This window comes from Globicephala melas, chromosome 12 (assembly GCF_963455315.2).
Source record: "Globicephala melas chromosome 12, mGloMel1.2, whole genome shotgun sequence".
NCBI classification, from domain to species: domain Eukaryota; kingdom Metazoa; phylum Chordata; class Mammalia; order Artiodactyla; family Delphinidae; genus Globicephala; species Globicephala melas.
Genome location: NC_083325.1, coordinates 69,708,366 through 69,730,091, shown reverse-complemented (window position 1 = coordinate 69,730,091; position 21,726 = coordinate 69,708,366). Strand labels below are relative to the sequence as shown.

At 51.0% G+C, this 21,726-nt stretch overlaps 1 protein-coding gene across 3 annotated transcripts in view; it reads right to left on the bottom strand.

Moving 5' to 3' along the window:
* CIB4 (calcium and integrin binding family member 4) overlaps positions 1-21,726 on the bottom strand; it is a 90,294-nt gene that overhangs the window by 22,647 nt on the left and 45,921 nt on the right. For all 3 annotated transcript variants that reach the window (XM_060309525.1, XM_060309524.1, XM_060309526.1), the window contains exons 3-4: positions 19,669-19,744; positions 13,551-13,647 (exon numbers count right to left, since the gene is read on the bottom strand). In XM_060309525.1, coding sequence (XP_060165508.1) covers positions 13,551-13,647; positions 19,669-19,712 — 141 coding nt within the window. In that variant the 5' untranslated portion in view covers positions 19,713-19,744. The remainder of the gene's footprint in view (positions 1-13,550; positions 13,648-19,668; positions 19,745-21,726) is intronic.

Genomic DNA, 21,726 nt, shown 5'->3' with positions numbered 1-21,726 from the left:
GCCCGCTGTTTATAAGCTGCCTTCCTGTCTATAAGCAGGAGGGCTCCTCAGATGGTGTCGGGGCTGCTTTGCAGCTGTTTGGGGACACTCACCCCCGGCACCCTGGGAACATGTTCCCCTGTGAACTCTGTAAAATGTGTATCTTTGCGTCAGGATGACAATTTCTCTTTTGTTAATACATCTAAGTGACAACAGTTGATCTATTTTGCCCCTCACTTTGACTCAACTGATATAAACTGAAATGGGCTCACACTACAGCCCCTCTGTCACCCGCAGCTGCTACTCTCTCTCTCCTGTGATGCCCAGTGACTCTTTGAAAATCCAAACCAAAGCAACTCAAAGGTCCTGTGTTATTTCAGTCCCTGATATTTTGGATTATTGGACTTCTGAAACCCCCAACTTCCTATTCTGCTCTTCCCCCTGTATCCTGGGAACATCGGCCCACCCCCAGCAGCCCGCCCTTGACTGCTAAGGGCCCAGCCAGCCAGCCATGATTCATCATCACCAAGGCGTTCACTGAGCACCTACTGTTGGCCAGACCTCTGGGCACTACACCTTATCCATACTTTCCCTTGGGCCCAAGGAGAGAAGCAGGAAGGAGAGAAACTGGTGCTTGTTAAACATTTACTGTATATCAGGCGCTATGTCAGTCACATGCACGTAAGTTGTCCCATTTATCCTTTAAATCAACCCGAGCAGCAGATATTGTTAAGTTCATTGTATAGATGAAGAAAACCAAGGAGCAGAAAGCTTTTATAACTTCACCAAGTAAGAGGAAGAACAAGAATGTGATCTCAGGTCTGTCTGACCCTCAGACCTGAGCTCTTTGCATAGAGTGTGTTCCAGGAAGACGCTGGATCAAAATGAAGACAAACAAACAAATGCACACAGATATGTTAAGCCCCTGGGTCACCACAGGGGTCCAGGGTGAGAGCCAAGAGCATGCTTATGGCTGGTGCTAATGCGGCTCAAGGACGACCGAGAGGAAGGGTAAAAAGTGTCCTGCGAATCCTGGCATTTGAGGGGGTGTGACAGGATGAGCTGATGCCGGCTCACAGGAGCCACTGGGAGTTCTGCAGCCCCCGCCGCACCACACATCTGGGGAAGTGCTCACACAATACCCTCATGGAGGATGGAGGACACGGACTGGACGACACACACAAGTGCCTATTGAAAACCCGCATGCAAAATGATGTTTATGCACCTATGTCAACTTGGAGAGCGGTCTCTAGCGATGCGTCACAGGGCTCTATCTTTCATCACTGACTTGGGTTAAGGATATCTAACAGCCCAGTTTTTTATTTTGTGCCCCGCCCCCAATGAGACGTCAATGTTTTTCCGTGCTGCTACATAGTTAATATAATTATCATTTTAATGGTTGCAGAGTTCAGATTCCCAGAGTGGACGGCCCTATCTATCTCATGCCTCCAAGGAGAACCTGGAAATCTAAATAGGAAACTAATTTTTAAAAAATAAGGAAAGTTATACATGAGGAAGTTTATTGAAAAATTATTTATAGCATCAAAAAATATATATCCAAACCTGGAAACAATGTTAATGGCCTGCAATGAGGGGATGGTTTAGTAAATCAGAACTCAATGCAATTATGCAACCATTAAAATGAGGCCAACACAGACCACATAGCAACACGAAGGAACACTTAGGCCTAATGGAGAAAGAGCACAAAATAAAATCATATCTGTTTGTCTGCAGTGATGTAAAATAAAGTGTGCTTGGGGGAAAAGTGGCAAAAGAAAATAGAAAAATGACAGCTTCTGTTAGGATGGTTGGGTGCTAAGGAATTCATTTTTAGAAAATGTATTTTAATGTCAACATATGATTTTAACAATAAATAAAAAGCAAATTAAAAAGAGACAATTTGTCCAGAGACAATTTGCTAAGCAAGTAAACAAGCTTTTCCTCCTAAGAGGTTGGAAGCAAGAGCTTTGCTTCTCTTTTCTGCTTTGCTCTCTATGGGGCAAGGGCTGGACTCCAGACAGATCTACACTCTTGTCTCCCAGACCCAGAGAGCAGTGGGCTGCTCTTCTCAAGGCCCGGCAGGGAATGCTCCTGAGAATGGAAGTTCGGTGGAAGGAGGCCCCAGGTCATCTCATGGTCTCTGCCTGTCCCTTTCCAGATACATCCCAAAATATGCAGCCATAGGTTGGTAACTAGCAAGTAGTGAGCAATTTTCATTTTCCCTGATAATTGTACCAGGTTTGAAGAGCGTTGTCGGCTCTTTCGCGCTGCCGTCCTACCCTCTTGGTTGGTATGCCTGGGAAAGCACCGTGGTCCCCGGCCTCTCTTTCTGCCTGCTGGTTCTGAGGCCTCTCTAAGCAGGATGGCATCTGAGGACGGAGGCGGAGCCGCTTCGGTCCCCTCTCCCAGGTGAGTCTCCCTATCCTGGGAGGCCCTTTGCCCAGGAGAACAGCAGCAGAAGCATCTGGCCAGGCAGGGCACGGCTTGTGCAGCGCAGGAGCTGGGCCCTGACCCAGAGCTGCCCCGCCAGCTGCCCTCGCTGACTACCCTCCTGGAGGGGGGCTGCTTGAGTCCTGGGGGTACTCGTGGGGCGGGACAAGGGAGAGGCTCTGGATCCAGCGCAGCCGGGGGGCGGGATGAAGGGGGTACCTCCAGCCATCTCCGAAGAGAGCCCGTTTCTGATGTTCTCCCTTTCTGCTGCCTGAGAAGTGGCGTCTGGGTCACGGCAGCTGCTTCAGCTCCCCTCAGCGCTGGGTCAGCCTGCCGGGAGCGCTTCCTCTGGCATTTGGCCTCAGGGAGAAAGAGGGAGGTGGGTGACTCCTCTCGCAGAGCCTGGCCGGGGCTCAGAATGCGGAGACTTTCAGCCGATGGAAAGACACTGTCTCTGCGTCAACTTCCTGGGCAAGCGACCCACCCACAGCTGAAGCCTGGTCCCCCAGCACTTCATCCCAGGATGAGCCTAGTCTTGTTTCCAAGAGTGCGATCTGTTTAGGAATTTTAGCCCCAGGGTCACTTTTCCCTCGCACCTTAGGGTTACCCTCGGAGCCCATCTAATTCCTCCTTCACCCTCCAGCAAATTCGTCAAGAGGGTTATGTCCTCCTGAGTCTTTCTTCAAGGGAAACACCCCCATTTCTTAGCCACCTACCCAGTGGGTGGCTTTGGGTCCCTCCACCAGCCTGGTGGCTATCCAGGGACACTGCTCCCGTCCATCTAAACCCTGGTGTGAGGTTGATGCTCGTGTTTAAAGACTCCCCATGTGGAACCCTCTTGCACTGTTGGTGGGAATGTAAAGTGGTGCAGTCACTATGGAGAACAGTACGGAGGTTCCTCAAAACACTAAAAATAGAGCTACCATATGATCCAGCAATGCCACTCAGCAATCCCAGTTGACGATAGCCAAGACATGGAAGTGACCTAAATGTTGACAGACGAATGCATAAGGATGTGGGGTATATATATGTATATATATATATATATATATATAAAGGAATACTACTCAGCCATGAAAAAGAATGAATTAAAGCCATTTGCAGCAACACAGGTGGACCTAGACATTATCATGCTAAATGAAGTTAAGTCAGAAAGAGAAAGACAAATACCATATGGTATCACTTATATGGGGGATCTAAAATTCAAGACACATGAACATATCTGTGAAACAGAAACAGACTCACACACATAGAGAACCGACCTGTGATTGTCAAGGGATGGGGGTGGGAGAGGGAGGGACTGGGAGTTTGGGGTTAACAGATGCAAACTCTTATATATAGGATGGATAAACAACAAGGTCCTCCTATATTGCAGAGGGAACTATATTCACTATCCTGTAATACACCATAATGGAAAAAAATATGAACAAGAATATATATATATACACACACATATATATGTATACCTGAATCACTTTGCTGTACAGCAGAAACTAACACAACACTGTAAATCAACTCTACATTAATTAAAAATTAAAGAAGGAAAAGACTCAGAGGGGTCCCGCCACTCAGAGGGGCACAGACGCTCCCTGCCGCCAGGTGCTATTCCTCTCTGAAGCTGCCTAAAATCCCATCCACCTGCCTGTTGCATTTTAGCATTTTCACAGCCATCTTCTCACGCAGGCTGCGTACAAACCCTCCGAGGTAGGCAGGGCTGCTGTCATTAGGTCCATTTTTCACGTGGGGAAAACTGAGGTCACACACAGAAGGAAAACTCCAGTCCAGGACTTTGAACAACAAGCCTGATGTGCCTGGGAGACTTGAGGGGCTGCATCCTGGGGGCCTCATCCAGTGCCCAGCACACAGAAGGGGCCTGTGTTCTGTTAGGAGCTGAGGCCAGAGCTAAGAAGAGGGGAAGCTCCCTCGCAGGGCCTTCTGTGGCTGGGCCTGCAAGGGGCCCGACCTGGCCTTCTGCCTGGGTGAATGGGTCCAGCTGTGCGGAGCCGTGCTGGCCTAGAGCTCCAGGCAGGCGGCACCAGCCCTCCCCCACACCCGTGCAGCTGGGAAGCAGAGGCAGCAGGGGCCCAAGGCCTGCAGGGGGTTGAAAATCCTGGGAACAGAGTCCCCGCCAGCGCAGCCAGCACCTCATTAGGAGGCCCGAAGCGGGGTGGGGACACTTCAGGAACAATGTTGTTTATTTTTCTATTTTTAAACAAGCCTGAGGTCTCTGGGGCCACAAATGAAGTTATCAGAAAAGACATGAGTGGAATAAAGCCTCAAGCCAGCAGGCTGAGAAGGGCCCTGGGGACCAGGACTCTTGCAAAGCTGAGATGGGGTTTGTTTATCTTGTGCTCTGAGAGCGCAGGCCTGGGACCAAGGTGCTGGACAAGCATGTCCCCAAGCCCACTGCAGCCTGTTCCCTCTGGGCCACTGGGGAACTCGGGTGTGAGCTCTACTTTCAAAATGATCCCGTCAGTGTCACCTGCTGTGGGGAGGGAGGAGACACCACCTCTGGAAGGAAGCCCGGGTTCACTTCTCACCTCAGCCACGTGAATGCCTTTCCCAGCGGGCAGAGCCCAGCGGAGCCGGTCGGTGCACTCGGGGCACCTGGTCCCTGCCCGGCCACTGCTGGCTCTGCCACCGACAGGCCCTCCACCTGCCACGGCCTCCGCTTTCTCCTCCAGCAACGCGCTGGTCAACCTCGTCTTGACTCCCAGGTAGCGCGCACGGGGAGAGCGATGGGATGGTGTATGTACCTGGAGAGGGCTGGGCCCGCGTCTCAGCGGATCCCGATGCCCTAAAAGGGGGCTCGTCCTTCCCATCTCAAAGGTTAGGAAGTCGAGGCTCTGAGGAGTTGAGTGACTCGCCCTGAAGCCTTCAGACTCAGGCCCGCCTCGTTCTGGAGTTCGCTCTCCCTCCACGGGGCCACTGCCTCGCCAGTGCTCTTAGGAGATTTGAAATTTGGGAGAAACATGGATCATCGACAGAATGAATTAAAGGCCTAGGTGGGTGTGGCTGGATGAGAAATACCTCTCAGAAGAGATGTGATAAGAAGCAAAGCGAGTAGGACTTGAGGTCAACGGTCCTGGTTTGATTCTGCTTTGAACTGCAGACAGTCACCATAGCTACCCCCCAGGGTCAGCGACAGGGTCCAATAAGATGCGACATGTGAGGCGGTAGGGGATGGTCAAGCTCCGTACAAATGAACATCAAACGCTCTCCAGTTCCGCTCCCCGCCCCTTGCCCCCGGCCACAGTGTGAAACATGGGTCGAGCAAATTGCACCCAGGCGAGCAGGGAGAGGGCTACACATCGCTTCCTTCTAGAGGTACGAACCAGAGGCCTCTGCAAGTACAGAACCATCCATTGGGGTGCACTGGGGGAAGGGCTGCCCTTGGCCATCCCACAGGCTCCCTCCAGCCCCATGGCCCCCAGCTTAGGGGCACTCCTGTGACTTGCCCTGGAGTCTAGATAGAAAGTTGAGGCCAAGGAGGAGGGAGTTGGCCCACGGCCAGTCAGCCAGAGGAGGGAAAAGCTAAAACCGGCATGAAGCGCTCTCCCCTACCGTCCAGGCTTTCCTAACTACCTGTGAGGGAGGCATTACGCATCCGTTTGGAAGGTGAGGAAACTGAGGCCCTGAGAAGAGCAGCGACGCGCCCAAGGCTGCTGGTGTCTGTGCGGCAGCCAAGGCTGGAGGCCAGATCCCGTCGGTCTGCCGCTGGCTGCTCAGGCCAGAGCAGAGACTGCGGCCTACATCACTGAGCTTTTTCTGAAACGAACCACTTCTTAATTCTTTGGCTGAATGTCTAAATAAGGATTTTTGCCAATTCTGAGCCCTGCTAACTGATGAAGTTGTCAGAAAAAGATCTAATGATGCTTGAAAACGCGGGGAGGGAGCCAGCTGCCAGATCGCCCTCCCGCCTCTGACTCCGCATCAGGGAACTAGGACCCTCCCTCTCGGGGCGCAGCAGGGGGGCGGGGGGAGGGCAGTGAGTGCTGGAGGTTGAGACTCCGCTGCCTTTCCTCAACTGTGTGACCCCTTTGATCCTCCGCTTGCGGGCTGTAAGTGAGGATAACTTTGAGGATTAAATGAGATGATGTGTGTGCGAGGCCACAGCACAGATTTCAGGGCAGGCTGGGATGGCAAGGGGCGGGGCAGGGCGGCTGCGGTCTTAACTCTGCTGAATGGACAGAGGTGGCCCTGCCCACAGCCCTGGGTGAGTGAGAGCTGCAGTGGCCAGCTCCATGTGGGGAGGCCCCAGGTCACCCCCAGTATTTATCTTGGGAGGGAGGGCTGGGAGAGCCAGCCGATGAGATGAAAGGCTCAGAGTGACCTCAGGCCCTGTGAGTGGGGGTGGGCCTGGGGTGGGAGCCTGGGAGGCTGGGCTGGGGTGCTTGGCAGGCGAGGCCCGGCCCTTTGTTCTCTCTCCTTTCTCAGTGGAACATTTGTTCACGCGGGAGTCCGGGCACTAGGGGTGGGGCCTGGCTTGGGGACTAGGGAATCCGACAATTCCCAGGCCTGCCTCAGGAGCCTGAGAGGCTGGGCTCTGGGAGGCGCCCTCCCGAAACGAGTTGGACCTAAGCGCAAACCTCCCTAGCACACGAGGCACACATGTGTCATCTGCTACCCAAGGGTGGGCTCGGCAGGTGACCCAGCCAGAGATGGGAAAGCCATTCCCCCCTCAATCACCAACTGTCCAGCCCGCCAGCTCCTCCCCACGCTCCTTCCTCCCCCTGCTCCATGTACACACATGTAGACATACATGCACACACCCACACGTGTTGCCTGCTCGGAAACCTTGACTTCATCCTCCCTAGTAGATGAAGTATGGAGAACAAACAGGTCTTGGAGGCAAATGCAGTTTTCCAATCGTGGGGCTGCGGATAGAGCTTTTAACTTAGACTCAGCTTCCTCGCCTGTAGTGTGGGGAGGTACGCTGTGCTTCACAGACGTGGTGAGAAGCAAATAAGGCAGAGTATGAACAGGACTTGTAACCAAGAGGCACTCGGCTAATGGCAGTGGACGTTTGGGGCTGGAAAGCAGAATTGCTATAACCATCCAATCTGCTTCTTTGTTTTTTCAGCAAGCCAGGGAGAATATCTACAGGGGAGGGGGAGGTTCAGGGCAGTGGCCTAAATACAGCACGAGGATTATCACTGGGTCCAGCTGTCCTGGCTTGGGCCGCGGGTGAGCAACACAGCCCCACCCGCTCCTGGCCCGCTGCCTTCCCTCCTTGTCCAGTTCTCTGCTCTCTGGCTGAATGTGGTGCACTCGGAGGACAGCCCTGAGCTCATGGGAGCCAAGAGGTGAATGTTAGGGGCAGGCAGGCCAGCTCCTCATAGGGATCAAACCTCAGTCGGAGCTTCCCGAGGATGTGGTGGGAGTTCAGAACGTGCAGCATGGAAATAGCCTGGCTGGAGCGGGAGGCGCGGGTCCCAACCTTGGCGCAGGCTCTGATGGGCCCTTGACCTTGAACAGGCATGTCCCATCTGTGGGCCTTAGATTTTTCATCTGTCGAGGCGGCCATGAAAAGGCTCTGACAAGGCTGGTCCACAACTGCACTAGGAAGACCCCCAGGGTCGGTCACTGCCATCCGTCCACCCCCACCGCCTCTCAGATGGACAGGTGGATTCCAATTCTTCCTGGGTGTGCCACCACCCATGGAAGAAGAGAACCCAAAGGCCTTTCGGACCCCTTCCAGCCGGGGACTCCGCCAGACGAAGCAGGATGGTCATTTATAATAACAGAGTTTTCACTGGACCAATTGCTTACCCCCTTTGACCCTCTGCTTCCCCAGCTGTCAATGCAGATAATGACTCAGCCAGCCGAGGGCTGCCGGGAGAGTTGAGTGCAGCGCCCCAGTGCTGAGCCCTGACCCTGTCCCAGCCACAGGACAGTGCTAGGGAGGTCCTTCCCCGGCCCCCGGGGAGGGGTGCTGTGCCCAGACTTGCCTGACTGCCCCAGAAGCCGCTCAGCATCCTAAGAAGTTGGGAGGGGACGCCAACAGCATGACCAAGGTGTCTTGGGCTGGGTGTCTCTGGGAGGGACTGCGCCCACCGCGTAGCCTTTGTGAGCCTCTCTGGGCCCCAGCATTGGGCACTGGAGGCGAGAATCTGAGCTCTGCAAAGCCCCCAAGGTTTGTGATTCTCCTGTTGGTTCTTATCCCTGAATTTGCTGAGAAAAGGCCTTCTAAGCCCCCAAGACCTCACTCCATATACAACATATAGTAAATGCCTAATAACTACTTCTGGGGTGAATGGATAAGGACCGGATGCGGGAAGCCCTATTCATCAGACTCCAAAAAATGTCTCTTCTCCGTGGGAATTGCCCTCTGATAATCAACAGGACAACGAGTGACCTTTCCCAGGGGTCCGTGGGGAGGGAGGGGGCTCCCCGAGCAGCCTGGCTGGGCTGCAGGGCGGTGTGGGGACGGGAGGGGAGAGCAGGGAGCAAGGCTCTGAGGATACCAGCCAAGCGGAGCATCTGGGAGGTCGGACGTGGAGAGTTCTCCAGGAGAAAAGTTTGGGGACAGCTGCTGTCTGTGTAGAAGATTCTGAGACCCTCAAGATACTCAGCAACAATGAGGAGTGGGTGTTTTGGAAACATTTTTGAAACGTATTACTGAACATCAGGAATGCAGGTGTCAATCCTGGATAAAGATAGCAGGTTGAACCCTTGCATCTCTTTTCATTCCCTTCCGATACCCACTAAAATTATAGTAAAGCAGTCTTTAGAGGCGTGACCCACAAAGACAGAGAGGACACGGGGGAATAGCAGCCGTTCCTCAGTGATTCTTCCCCAGCTGAGCTCCAGGATCCTGACAGCCAGAACTTTCCTCCTGTTCTTGACTGTCCTCAAGAAATGGCCCCTTCAGTTCACCCTTCAGGGAAGCTCCCAGTCGACGAACCCCACCCAGAGACTGGAGCTCTGAAACAGCTTTTTAGCAACACCTTCCACTCTTAATTATGAGCAGACAGTTACCAAGTACCCAAGGAAGGCTTCTGACATGAGAGATGGTGACCCAAACAAGCTCGTGGAAAGAAGCACCTTGGATTACAGATCAGAGAAGACATTACGTCCAGTAAAAATGAGAGCGTACTATTAAAAGAAAGAGAAATAAACAGAGAATAAAAACGAGCCCTTGGAAACGAAAATCATGATGGCAGAAGTGAAAAACTAAATTGGACATGAAGATAAAGTTGAGGAAAGCTCCCAGGAGAGAGAGCAAAGGGAGGAAGATGAAATATACGGGAGAAGAGACGGGAGTGAGTTTATTGCAAGCTATTCTAAGTAGCCTATATATAGGCAGGCCTCCGAAAGGCCCAGGAAAACTGGGATAGATGGAAACCAAGCTGGGGCTGAAACCTTAGGAGCCGTACCTGGAACGTCTCCTGACACCTCGACGGCTTCCCAAACCTCTCAGTGCTTTACAGAGTTGATGCTGTGCACAGACCACCTGCCTGCAGGAACCCCAGGAAGGGAGGTGGGAAGAGGCCGGAGGTGCGCGGTGGCCCTGTTCAGTGTGGGAGCTTCCACCAGACCTCCTGTGAGACCCCAGTACCTTCCCCCCAGGTCTTGCGGCTGGCTGTCCTGGTCCCAGAAACTAGAAACCCAGGCGGGTCACACCATGCCACTCCTCATTCGTGTTTACAGAAAGCAAGATCATTATTTACAAGAACAGAAACACTGAGCTAATTCACTTCTAAATACACCAAACAGAGCAGCAGACAAAAAGAAAACAGAAACTTCTCGGTAAAAAGGGGCAGTGCGTCCTGGCCCAGCAGGGCCTTCCTGTGGTCAGGCTTTTCCGCTAGCCTCTGCTGCCCAGGCCGCTGTTGCCTTGCCCTCCGCTGACAGACAGACGCTTCCCAATATTAACCAACCTACTTTTTCCACGAGTGAATCCAAGTTAAGAAAACAGAACTTTCTTCCCAGATCAGTCAGGACCCTGAGCCAAGTAATACCAGTACCCAGAGCTCCCTGGGGCCCCGTTCTCAATGCTTTTCCAGAGATGTGTTCTGGGCAGGGTGAGTCACCCAGCTCCCGTCCTTGGGGCCGTAGAGGACACGGGGACACTTGGGGCCCCACCTCCCATCAACCCTCTCCTTGCTCCTTTTGGGAAGTCAGCTTTCTACTTCGACCAAGACAGGAAAAGCACAGACGGAAACTTGAGTCCTGGATCTAAAACCCCAGATGCTAGTCTGAGGACCAGGCATGATCAGGGACAAAGTTCCTGACAACCAGTAACAGAGGGAGAAAAATAAGAACAAAAGGGGATGTGTGTGGAAAGAACTGTTATTGCTTCTGGGATTAGATCCTTCTTACGTTTTTGTTCTAAAATGGACATCTTTTAAAAATGAAATGATGATTGTGGAGACATGTTTTAAGTCCTTACTTGGCAAAATTGGAAAGTTGGCATTTCTAGCTAGTCCTTCCTCAAAATAATCACTTTTTGAGTAGGGGGGTGGTGGATTTTATCGGACTATGAAGTCCAAAGTCTGGGACACACTGTGGTAGATGACACAAAGGAGAGTAAGACCAAGCTCCAGGGTAGAATCAGAACCTCAGACCCGGAGGGTGAGGAGGGCACCAGTGCACGCAGTCCAGTCTCCTCTGATACCTAGGTGTGTGCTAGAACACCCCAGCCGAATGCTTGGCCAGCCTCCCGCTTGGTGCCCGTCAGGGACAGGGAGCTCATTCCCTCTGCATGCAGCTCTGATGATTAAGAAGTGCTTCCTTCTACGGTGGAGAAACCTACGTCTCTGGACCCATGCCTATGCCTGGGAGCACCCAGAGCCAGGTCTCTCCCTTGCAGGAGAACAGCTCCACACTGCACCCCTCCCTCCTAGTCTTTTGCTGGGGCCTATTTGCTTCCCCCTCACCCTCAATCATTCCTTTTGTGAAGTGACTTGCTTGAGATCACTTGCCTAGCAAGTGAGTTCAAAGCCAGCTCTTCCAGTCCTGGCCCTATGCCCCGTCCCCTAGTTCTCTAGATGTGGCAAAGGCTCCGTGTCCTCAATTCGTGAGATGGTACTGGTTGTTCAGAACCAGTTGGAAAAGCAACAAAGAAACTAAAAAGGGGAAGAAAAAAAACAGCAACAAGCAAAAAAGTCAGTGTGATCCCAATAAACACTTATATATCCACATTAAAAAAAAAAGTGTGGAAAGAAATAAGGCAAGATGATCATGACAGTCATACCCTGAGGTAGGCTACGTGATGATTTTTACCATATTTTTGCTTTTCTGTCTGTGTTTTCCAGTTTTTCTGCAATGATGTGGTTTTTATTTGTAGGATAGAATAAAATAATGACCGTTTAGAAGGATGAAATAAGAAATGTAAAATTACTCTTGTCCCAAGACCCCGTCTCAGTCCCCAGCCACTGTCCGGTGAACAAGCTCCTGGGGCTCTAGGGCTCCAGAGATGACCCAGATTGTGGCCTCGCCCTGGGGCGGTGGTCCGCCCACAGCCCCTCACACATCACAGCACTTTACAGTAGCCTGACATTTCTGCTGCATCGGCCCCCAGCCCTTGTCTGCCAGATGACGAGCCCGCGGCCAAGCAGACCCCAGGCCACCCGGGGTTGTTGCCCAAGTGCCCATCTGCCCCTCCTCCGTTCTTCTCCAGCCTTGGCGGCCCCACCCCAGACCCCAAGAAAAGGGAGAGGAAGGCGAGCAAAATGGAGGGTGCAGCGGACCATGGCTCATCCCTGCAAGGTCTGTTACACAGCGCAGGGTGCGCATGCTGTTTTCCGGACCGGAGATTAAACTTAGAGGGGAGATGTGTCATCCGTGGAGTGTGATGGAGCTGGGCCCGGACCCAGCCCTCTGACCTAGTCCAGTGATTTCTCCTCTGGGCCTCAGATCAGAGCCCCCAAGCGTGTCTAGGGTGTGCTGGATCCATCCAGAGTGCTGGGGCCACTGGTCATGCAGCACCCTCCGTGCCAGCCCTCTAGGGCGGGTCTTTGCCAGCTGCTCCCCAAGGCGCCTGGCAGCCCCAGACACAGGTCAGCACCGAGTCAAGCCCTGATTGGAAGTGCAAGCCCGGCCGTGGGGTCAGAGTCCTGCCTGACTTCCAGGCTTGGCCGTGTCATGTGGCCCTGGATGAGCTGTTTCCCTCTTGGGGATTCAGTTTTCCGATGGATAAAACCAGAGTGGCGAATACTGGAAAGTGACTAGACTGATGGTTTCTAAGTTTCTTTCCAAGCTTAGCATTCAGATATTCTGGGACTGAACAGTGACACCACCGCCTGTCCAGGGAGGGGAGGGCAGAAGCTCCCCATTCAGCCTTGCCTCTCAGTCTAGGTCTGGGAGAAGTCCCCCACCTTGTGTTTGAGTGTTTGCGGGTGTGAGGGTGTGCGGGGCTGTGTGTGTGAGGAGGACACAGCCTGGAGGACAGGCTCCCCATTTTGCATCTGGGATAGACACGTTCTCCAATGATGTCACCTTTTTGAGGATTCTGCTCCCAGCTCCCCCCGAGATCCCACACCCCTTCTGGTTCCCTTGTCTTCTCAGTTCCAGCCTCTACTGCAAGTCCCGGGCTATTGTTCCTTCTCGGTCTTTGCCCTAGAACAGGCCTGTCACTTCGGAGGGGCCCCCCCACCCACCATCTCTCCCTCAGAACCCCTCCTGCCACCCCGCCCCCAGCCCTCTTTAAAGAGGCGCCCACAGCTCTCTGAGCCTGTCTTCCTCCAGACAGAAATGAAGATGGGCTCTCACTGCACAATGACACCTTCAAACCATTATTCTGCCAAGATCCGAATGAGAAATCAGGAAGCCTGACACTGCCATGATTTGTTAACCTGGCATTACCTCTCTATGCTTTGCACAAAGTTTAATTAAAATCTCAGGAGTGATTGGGGAGCCCTTTTATCGTGCACCTCTGGGCTCTTCCAGGCACCCTGGAGGAAGGGCAGAGTCTTTTCACAACAGGGACAAAAGCTCAAGGATGGTCCCTAAAAGATTGGCAGCTCGTGCAACACAGCCTGTTGGAGTGCACAGGGCCTCAGGGAGCACATGGAATCTGAGCCGGCCCACCACTCCACCCATTTCACAGGTGAGGACACTGAGACCAGTGCTTTCCGCGCCTCAGCAGATCCCAGTGAGGCCGCCCCCACCCCCTCCACCCCACCCCGTGGACTCACCCTCAGAGCTGGCAGGGAGCTGACCTGGTCCATGGTCAAGGTGGCCTCCTTGTAGTACTTCCCGTGGGGACAGAGCTTCAGGAAGGAGTCGTGGATGCTAAGAAGAGAGGCGTGGTGGGCGGGGAGTGGGGACCAGCAGGCCCCCTCTCCCACGGGCTCTCTTTGGAGGAAGGGGACTCAGAATTAACTGACACAGAGAAAACAGTTATAGATCATTCCACCCTTCCAGAAACATCCCTGGTGCTCCAGTGTGCCAGCGCACCGTGGTGGATGCAAAGATACGCCAGGCTCGAGGAAAGGTATGTGAGTGTGTGCTCTGTAGCCTGAACACAGTCTGCAAGTGCACCGGAAGGGACTTCTGTCCTCTCTCGCTCCAGCCCCTCATTTGCGATGGAGAAACCAGCAGGGCCTTGGGGATGTCAGCATGCCACCCCAGGCCATCTGGCCAGCCCCACCCTCAACTCAGCTCAGAGAAAAGAGGTCGCTCGGTGGGTGTGGCCGAGTCAGGATTAGAACCCAGCTGCCTGCTGCCAGCAGATCACACAGCCACCCGAGGCCAGCGCGCTGATCCCAGACTGTGGGACTGAACAACTGTCCCCATCGATCCAATAATCAATGTCTGTCTGCGGCCTCCTCACCGCGCCAAGGGATTTTGTTTATGAGGCACAGGCAGGTAGAGGGGGAAATGGCTGTGTGATCACAGAGAGGAAGCAGGCAGGAGAGAACTCTGCCCCCGGCCAGGAGGGGAAGCCCTCATCCTGTGCCCCCCCCCCAGTCCACATTCTGGAGAATGAACTCTGTCAGCCTTGTATGGGGCCCCAGCTGTCGCCAGAGACTTTACACCGACAAGTTGGGGAGAGAGCCAAGAAGTGGGGTGTGAAATGGGGGAGGAGAGACTGTCTCCAGGAGAGTATGGGTGGGAGGAGGGACACCGAAGGACAGCAAGGAAGAGAGGAAAGCCATCGCCCCTGGAGGGTCCAGTGGCCTACAAGGGGAAGGGGCACTGGCAGTGGTCTGCCCCAGTCCAAAGGAGCATTCGATCGCTGTCATTGTTAGAATTGCTGCTGTGGGGTGATAAAAAGCAGACTGACTTTCAGTACATTATATTAATTTTTAAGACTTCTCTGAGGCCAGGCACCTGTATGGCCGTTGCCCAGGGTGGGCTACTCCCACCGTCCCCCACCCTGGTCCTCCACTGGGAGTGATCGCTGCACGCTGCCAGCTCGCATGGACGTTTTTCGTGGAACCTGCAGAACAATCTTGAAAGGTAGGGACCATTATCTCACTTTTACAAACGAGGAACCTGAGGCTCAAGGAGGTAAACTAACTGGCCTTGTCTAAGGTCACACAGGGGTAAGCGTGAAGCCAGAGCTGCAGACGCCAAAGCTCCTTCCCCAGGAGCCCAGAGAGGGAGGTCTCAGAAGGACTGCAGGGGGAAAAGGAGGAACCTCCACTGCCGTTACTACCCCCTTCTTGTGTCCCAAGCTCTGTGTGCTGAGTGCATTCAAGCATATTAGCTCATTGCATCTTCCCAGCAACCCTGCATGAGAGGTATGGGGTGATCATTTCCGTAGATGCGTAAACCGGGGCTCAGAGAGTTGAAGGGGTCTGCCCAGGTCATGCAGTTTGGAAGAGGTAGAGTGGGGTCTGAACCCTAAGCCAGGCTCTTTGGGCTGTACTGCCCACCTCTACAGGATCCACCTCCCACCCAGGCCCAACCCCTCACCCTGAAGAGCCTTCTGGGTTAGGGGGTGCTGTGAGAGGGCCCTGCCCAGACTTCGTGCCTTCCCAGGCTGCCAAGTGGGTGGGCTGCCTGCGGATGAATCGTGGCTGCGCCTCGGCTGCCACAAAACGTTCTGCTCCTCCAAATATGGATCAGCTAGCTCTAAATGGAGCTCTGAATTAATCACTAATAGACTCAAAAGTCAAAGCCATTTGAAAAACTCACACATCCCGCCTGCCAGAAAACAAGCAACCCAAGCTGCATCTCCGGCCACACCTGGCTAGACAAGGGGAGGGGCTGTCCGCGGGCTCTGCGGGACTGGGACCTGCCATGTCCACTCTGGGCCTCCGTTTGCCCTCTGTCCAATGAGTCTCATTCACCCCCCTCCATCCTCCAGTGCAGGCACTCTGGACCCCTCTCTGGCATCCTGTCCAAATCCTTGCCTCTGAGGCCCTCCAATTTAGCCTTTTTCTACTGGGTCCCACATTACATCATGTGAGGAGCTTGTGAAAGTATCTGTACTCAGCTCTAGAGATTCTCATTCAAGGCTAGCATGGGGCCCAGGCCCCTATAGGTTCTACATGCTTCTGTATTTGTATTATACAGGCAGCACTGAGAACCCGGCTCCAGTGAAAGCCTCCAATTCCACACCTTCCACCCCAGCTGGGCTCCCCGACCTGGGCTTCACTCCTATCCCATGGGGTCAATTGTTCTTTGCCCCATGGAACGGCCTGCAGGTATTTTATAAATGGCCCTATCTTTAGCTTGGAAACTGTGGCTTTTAGTCCTATGATCTGCTACTTCCAAGCTGTGTGACTTTGGGCGAATCACTTCATTTCTCTGAGCCAGTTTCCTCATTTGCAAAAAGGTGATAATACCATGAAAATAACAGCTACCACAGTCTCAGCGCCGATCCCTGTGCCAGGCACTGCTGTAACTCCTGACACAGATTTGATCATCTTATCGTCCTAATAACAATCATGTGAGGTTGATACATGTGATACTTTTTGTAAGTATGGAAACTGAGGCTCCCTGAGGGTAAGAAACTCGCTCGAGATCACACGGCAAGTAAATGGCAAAGCTGAGCCTCGAGCTCCAGCCTTTGGCTTCCAGGAAGCAAGTGCGTAACCACTCTGCCTGCTGACCTCCTGGTGCTCCAGGAGGACCAGGGGCTAACGGCCAGGACAGGGCCTGGAGACTGAAAATTTGGGGGACCTCAAGGTTGCTAAGAGGACAGAGGGACCTTATGGCCAGGTCAGCCTGAGCAGGAGCTAGGGGCAAGGCTTCAGTCTCCCACGTCAGATCCACCCCAAGCCCTAGATCGTGTCAGGAGCCATCCCTGAGTGATACAGCATAATCCCAGTTGCTCAAACTGAGTTGGGCTGACCCAGGCCCAGCCACAGAGGTCTAAAGGAAGCCACACGTGCCCTTTTTGTGTCAGGTCCCAGACCCGGGGTCTAGAGCCACAGCTGAAGATGAGGGCCCTGGAGGGCCAGTGCACGGAGCCCAAAGAGACATCTGGAAGGCAGGAGTTTCTAGGGCAGCAAATTTAACCAGAAGTCATAGAAGGCTGACCTGAAAGCTGAGGATGAAAGGGACCTGCTCTTTTCAGAGAGCAACGGGATGTGAAAGAAGATTCCCACAGGCTAGAAATTTAGGGTGGACAGACCCCTTCTTGGAGGCAGCCCTGGACGGGGAAGAAGCCGTCACATGTGGTCTGCCCCTCCCGTTATGTGTCATCTGCAGATCCAGTGACCAGGCCTTTATGCCCTATGCAAAACACAGGTGGGAAAGCATTTAGACAAGGGCAGAGGCACTCTCCTGCAAAGATTGCCTCTGTTTATCAGTCTCTTGGTTACTTTTTTTCAACTGGCTAACTCCATCCAAGTGTAGTCAACCAAGCCACATTCCTTTGTCACGTTTGTAGGAAAATCACAGCACGTTGTCAGAGGTGACGTCGGAAAATTGTTCAGAAGTGATCGGAGCTTAGTCAGGCTCAACTTGGCCGTGGCAGCCCACGACGGCTGCTTTCTCCCCTGAGCATCACGTACCATCTGCTCCCTGAGCCACGGCAAGTGCTGCTGGGCACCCATATCGAAGCTGCCTCTTCACGTTACAGACAGTGCGTCCACACTAACGCTGATGTAGTCAGTGCCCAGGTCCCCTCCGAGGAGCTGACCTAAGATCGGCAAGTGCGCGTGCGCGCACGTGTGTCCCGTTCCTAAGGTATTCTCTGTGTGTGTGTGCATATGCATGTATGTATAACACTTTATTTTACAAAAACTGTAGCATCCTATATATGCCAGTCTAGTTTACCAAAGTAAGACAGATAAATAGGTTAAAAAAGCCAATAGCGCTATAAGGCTCACAATTAATATCACTAATACCCAGTGTCCTATACCACCTTTCTACCCCTGCTCTCCAGAGGCAGCATTTAAAAGAAAAATTTGCTATTTCTCTTGGTTTTTCCTTAATATTTGCATAGTATTTCTAAAGACAGTGCTGATACTGCCATTTATTGGTATGTTTTTCATTATAGACTTTATTTTGTGCCCTCTTACTATTAAAAAAAAGAGAGAGGATTTATCTCTCTCTGTATACTACTTCTCCTTCCCCTAACTTCCCAATATAAGATGACTTGCCTGAATCAAAATTCAGTGTTTATGTTATTATTATATACATATTATTTTTACATTTGTATATACTATTACATATTATGTATGTATTATTCAAACATTGCTCACAGCTGAGTTCCCTAGTGCAACGTGATTACATTTTTCTTTCTTGCAAGACTCTTTGTTTTTCCCAGAGTTAATAATCACTTTGTATTCCTTTCGCTTAGGCTTCAGTGTTTCTATCATTATTTCATCCCAAAACTTTCTGCAGAACTGTAAAGTTCCTCTTAATATGGTGATATACATTACACCGCCTATAGGTTCATTTTGTTTTCTTGGGGGCATCACTCTTGGAACTCCTAACTCTTTAATTCTAATCTGGACTCATTGCTTTTCAGGCCTGCTGCATGCACCAGTATCATGGGCTTCTCTTCACTGTCATCTTTGTAATTCCGCTGTTTGACACCCTCTGTTTCCTGGTTCCCTTGTCTTCCTTTTTTTTTTTAGTTTACTTACTAGTTTTAATGGAGAACTTAGTTTACTTATTAATTTTAATGGAGGCCCCAGAAGCTCCCTGAGGCAAGGCGCATGAGGCACATGTGAGGAGCCCTAGCGACCCAAAGACCATGTGAGAGTCTTTGAACTTTCTGGATGGAGAGGGGAGCAGGCATACTCATGCTCAAGTGCTGAGAAAATACATTGGTACAGCACAATCCCGTCATCCCTGTCAACATTTTAAACATAGCCACCCTTTGCCCAGCATTTCTATAGCTAGAAATCTCTCTTATGGATTTAATCTGACCTGTTGGATAAGCTCTTCATACATAAATATTTGTTTACTATAGCATTCTTGGTAGAACTAAAACCCATAAACAACTTAAGTGTACATTATAGGGGGGGTAGTAAAATAAATGATATATCTTTTATAGGAAACAATGCTCCTTAGCCATTAAAAAGAATGAGGCAGGTCTCTATGTGCTGTATGTAAAACTAGCCAACATAAAAACTTAAAAAGAAAGGTCGAGGACAGTATGATGCTTCACTAGAAATGGGTAAGTGCTACAGTAGGGATGGGATAAAATTTTGAAGGATACTTATGTAGATCTATGAAAATTTTTTCTGGAAGCCTCGATGTGAAAGTAACTGTGAACAGTGGCTATCTTCAGGGAGAAGGCCTGGGAAGGGGAGGGAGACATTTACTTTTTTTTTTTTTTTTTTTTTTTGCGGTACGCGGGCCTCTCACTGTTGTGGCCTCTCCCGCTGCGGAGCACAGGCTCCGGACGCGCAGGCTCAGCGGCCATGGCTCACGGGCCCAGCCGCTCCGCGGCATGTGGGATCCTTCCGGACCGGGGCACGAACCCCTGTCCCCTGCATCGGCAGGTGGACTCTCAACCACTGCGCCACCAGGGAAGCCCCTGTCCATTCCTTTTTGAAACTGATACAGGTTTGCCATTTCTACCTGTGATATATTTCCTTTCTAAATATATCTGTTTGATGAAAAGAAATAGGAGCCCATCTAGAGAAAAATATTAAGTAAATAATTAGACAGGTGGTAAAGGAATATGCCAGAAATCACAGAGGTGTTTCTCTCTCATCTCACACACAGGTAACCAAGGTTTGCAAACTCTGCTACCCTCCTCACTCCTTTAGCTCTTATCCCCCCACAACTCCCACTCCCCAATCCCTGCCCACTCCACCCCTACACACAGGCTCTCATCCTAGAGAGGGTTTTCATCCGTTCCTACAAATAACAATAGTAACAATAAGAATATCACCTTACCTTTGCATCGCTTTGTAATTCCGGAATGCTTTTCTATGTGCCATCTCATCTGCTCAAGAAATAAAAGCCTATGCTCCTTAAAAAAAAAAAAAAGAAAAAGAAAGAAAAATTACCCATACAATTCTGCCTTCAATGCACTAACCAGCAAGTGTTCCTACCCCCCTCCAGCCTGTCAAATCTCTCAAACTCCTCTTTGGCAGGGGTTCTGAAAGGGGTGTAATTGAACAGAGAGCAGGCCCAGGCATGCCCCGACAGTTCTGCACACTTCCCCTCCAGGATCCGTCCCTGCAGGAATCCTCTGCGTGGGACAAAATGCATTCTTTGCAAGGTTTCTCTCACCTGCCAACGAACTCCACCAACTGTTAAAATTGTAACCCCTGCTCTGACCTTGATTTAGATGTCTCTTCAGATTCAAAAAGGACTGAGAAGGAACTTGTATCCAGAATACACAAAGAATGCTAAGAATTCAACAATAGAGACAAATAGCCCAACTAAAAAAATGGGCAAAGGATTTGAATAAACGCTTCTCCAAAGAAGATATATATGAACGAGCACGTGAAAAGCACCATCATTAGCCATGACAGAGATGCAAATCAAAACCACACCGAGATATCATTGCACACCCACTAGGATGGTGAGGACGTAGAGAAATTGGAGCCCTCCTACACTGCTAGCGGGAACGTTAAATGGTGCAGACACTTTGGAAGAGCGTTTGGCAGTTCCTCAAAATATTAAGCAAAATTACCATATGTTAAAAACAAGACAACAGGCCCAAAATGGAGTCACTCATGCTAAGCCCCACATCACCAAACTGAAACTTAATTACAGTTTCAGCTCTCCCAGGAATGGAATCTTAAACCTGTCATTAGTGAAGTCTGATAGACCCCGCCATCCGTTAAAGGAAGTGACCTTGCGACCCCAATCTACTGTTTGCCACTCTACCTTCCTTGTTCTCCCTTCCTTCTGCCTATAAAAATCTTTCCTTTCGTACAGCTCATCCGAGCTCCTTTCTGTCTGCTAGACTGGATGCCACCTGATTCATGAATCCTTGAATAAAGCCAATAAGAACTTTAAAATTTACTCAGATGAATTTTGGGTGTTTTTTTTTTTAACACATATGACTCAACAATTCCACTCCTGGGTATATATCCAAAAGAAATGAAAACATTTGTCCACGTCAAAAACTTGTACATGAATGTTCATAGCAGCATTATTCATAACAGCCAAAAAGTGGAGACAGCCCAAGCACCCATCAACCGATGAACATATAGATAAAATGTGACGTATCCTTACAATGGATCAATATTCGACAATAAAAATAACTGAAGTATTGATACATGGTACGATGTGGATGAAGCTTGAAAATGTCATACTAAATGAAGGAAGCTATTCGCAAAAGGCCGCAGATTGTATGATCTTGTTTATATGAAATGTCCAGAATAGACAAATCCATAGAGACAGAAAGTTAGATTAGTGGTTGCCAGGAGCTAGGGGGAGGGTAGTATGGGTGGGAGGGGTTACTGCTAATGAATATGGGATTTCTTTTTGGGGTGATGAAAATACTCTAAAATTAGATGGTGGTGATAATTGTACAACTGTGTAAATATACTGAAAAATACCGAGTTGTACACTTTGAGTGAATTGTATAGTAGGTCAATTATATCTTAATAATGTTTTTACTACAAACAATTTCAAGGAGTGTTTATGTCCTAACTTAGTGCCTGGCACATAGTAGGTCCACCATAAATATTATTAAAGGAATGTGTAAATGAGATATTGGGTTTTGAAATCGTTTCTGATCTATTTCCTCAGCCTGTGGGTCTTGTAGCCCAGGGGGGCTCCACTCACTATAGTTATTCAGTGCTGGAGGCAAGGGGACATCTTGCTCAAGCAAGTCACTGCCCAGCTCTGAATATCAGCTAGCCTTTTTTTTTTTTTTTTTTTTTTTTTTTTGCGGTATGTGGGCCTCTCACTGCTGTGGCCTCTCCCGCTGTGGAGCACAGGCTCCGGACGTGCAGGCTCAGCGGCCATGGCTCACGGACCCAGCCGCTCCACGGC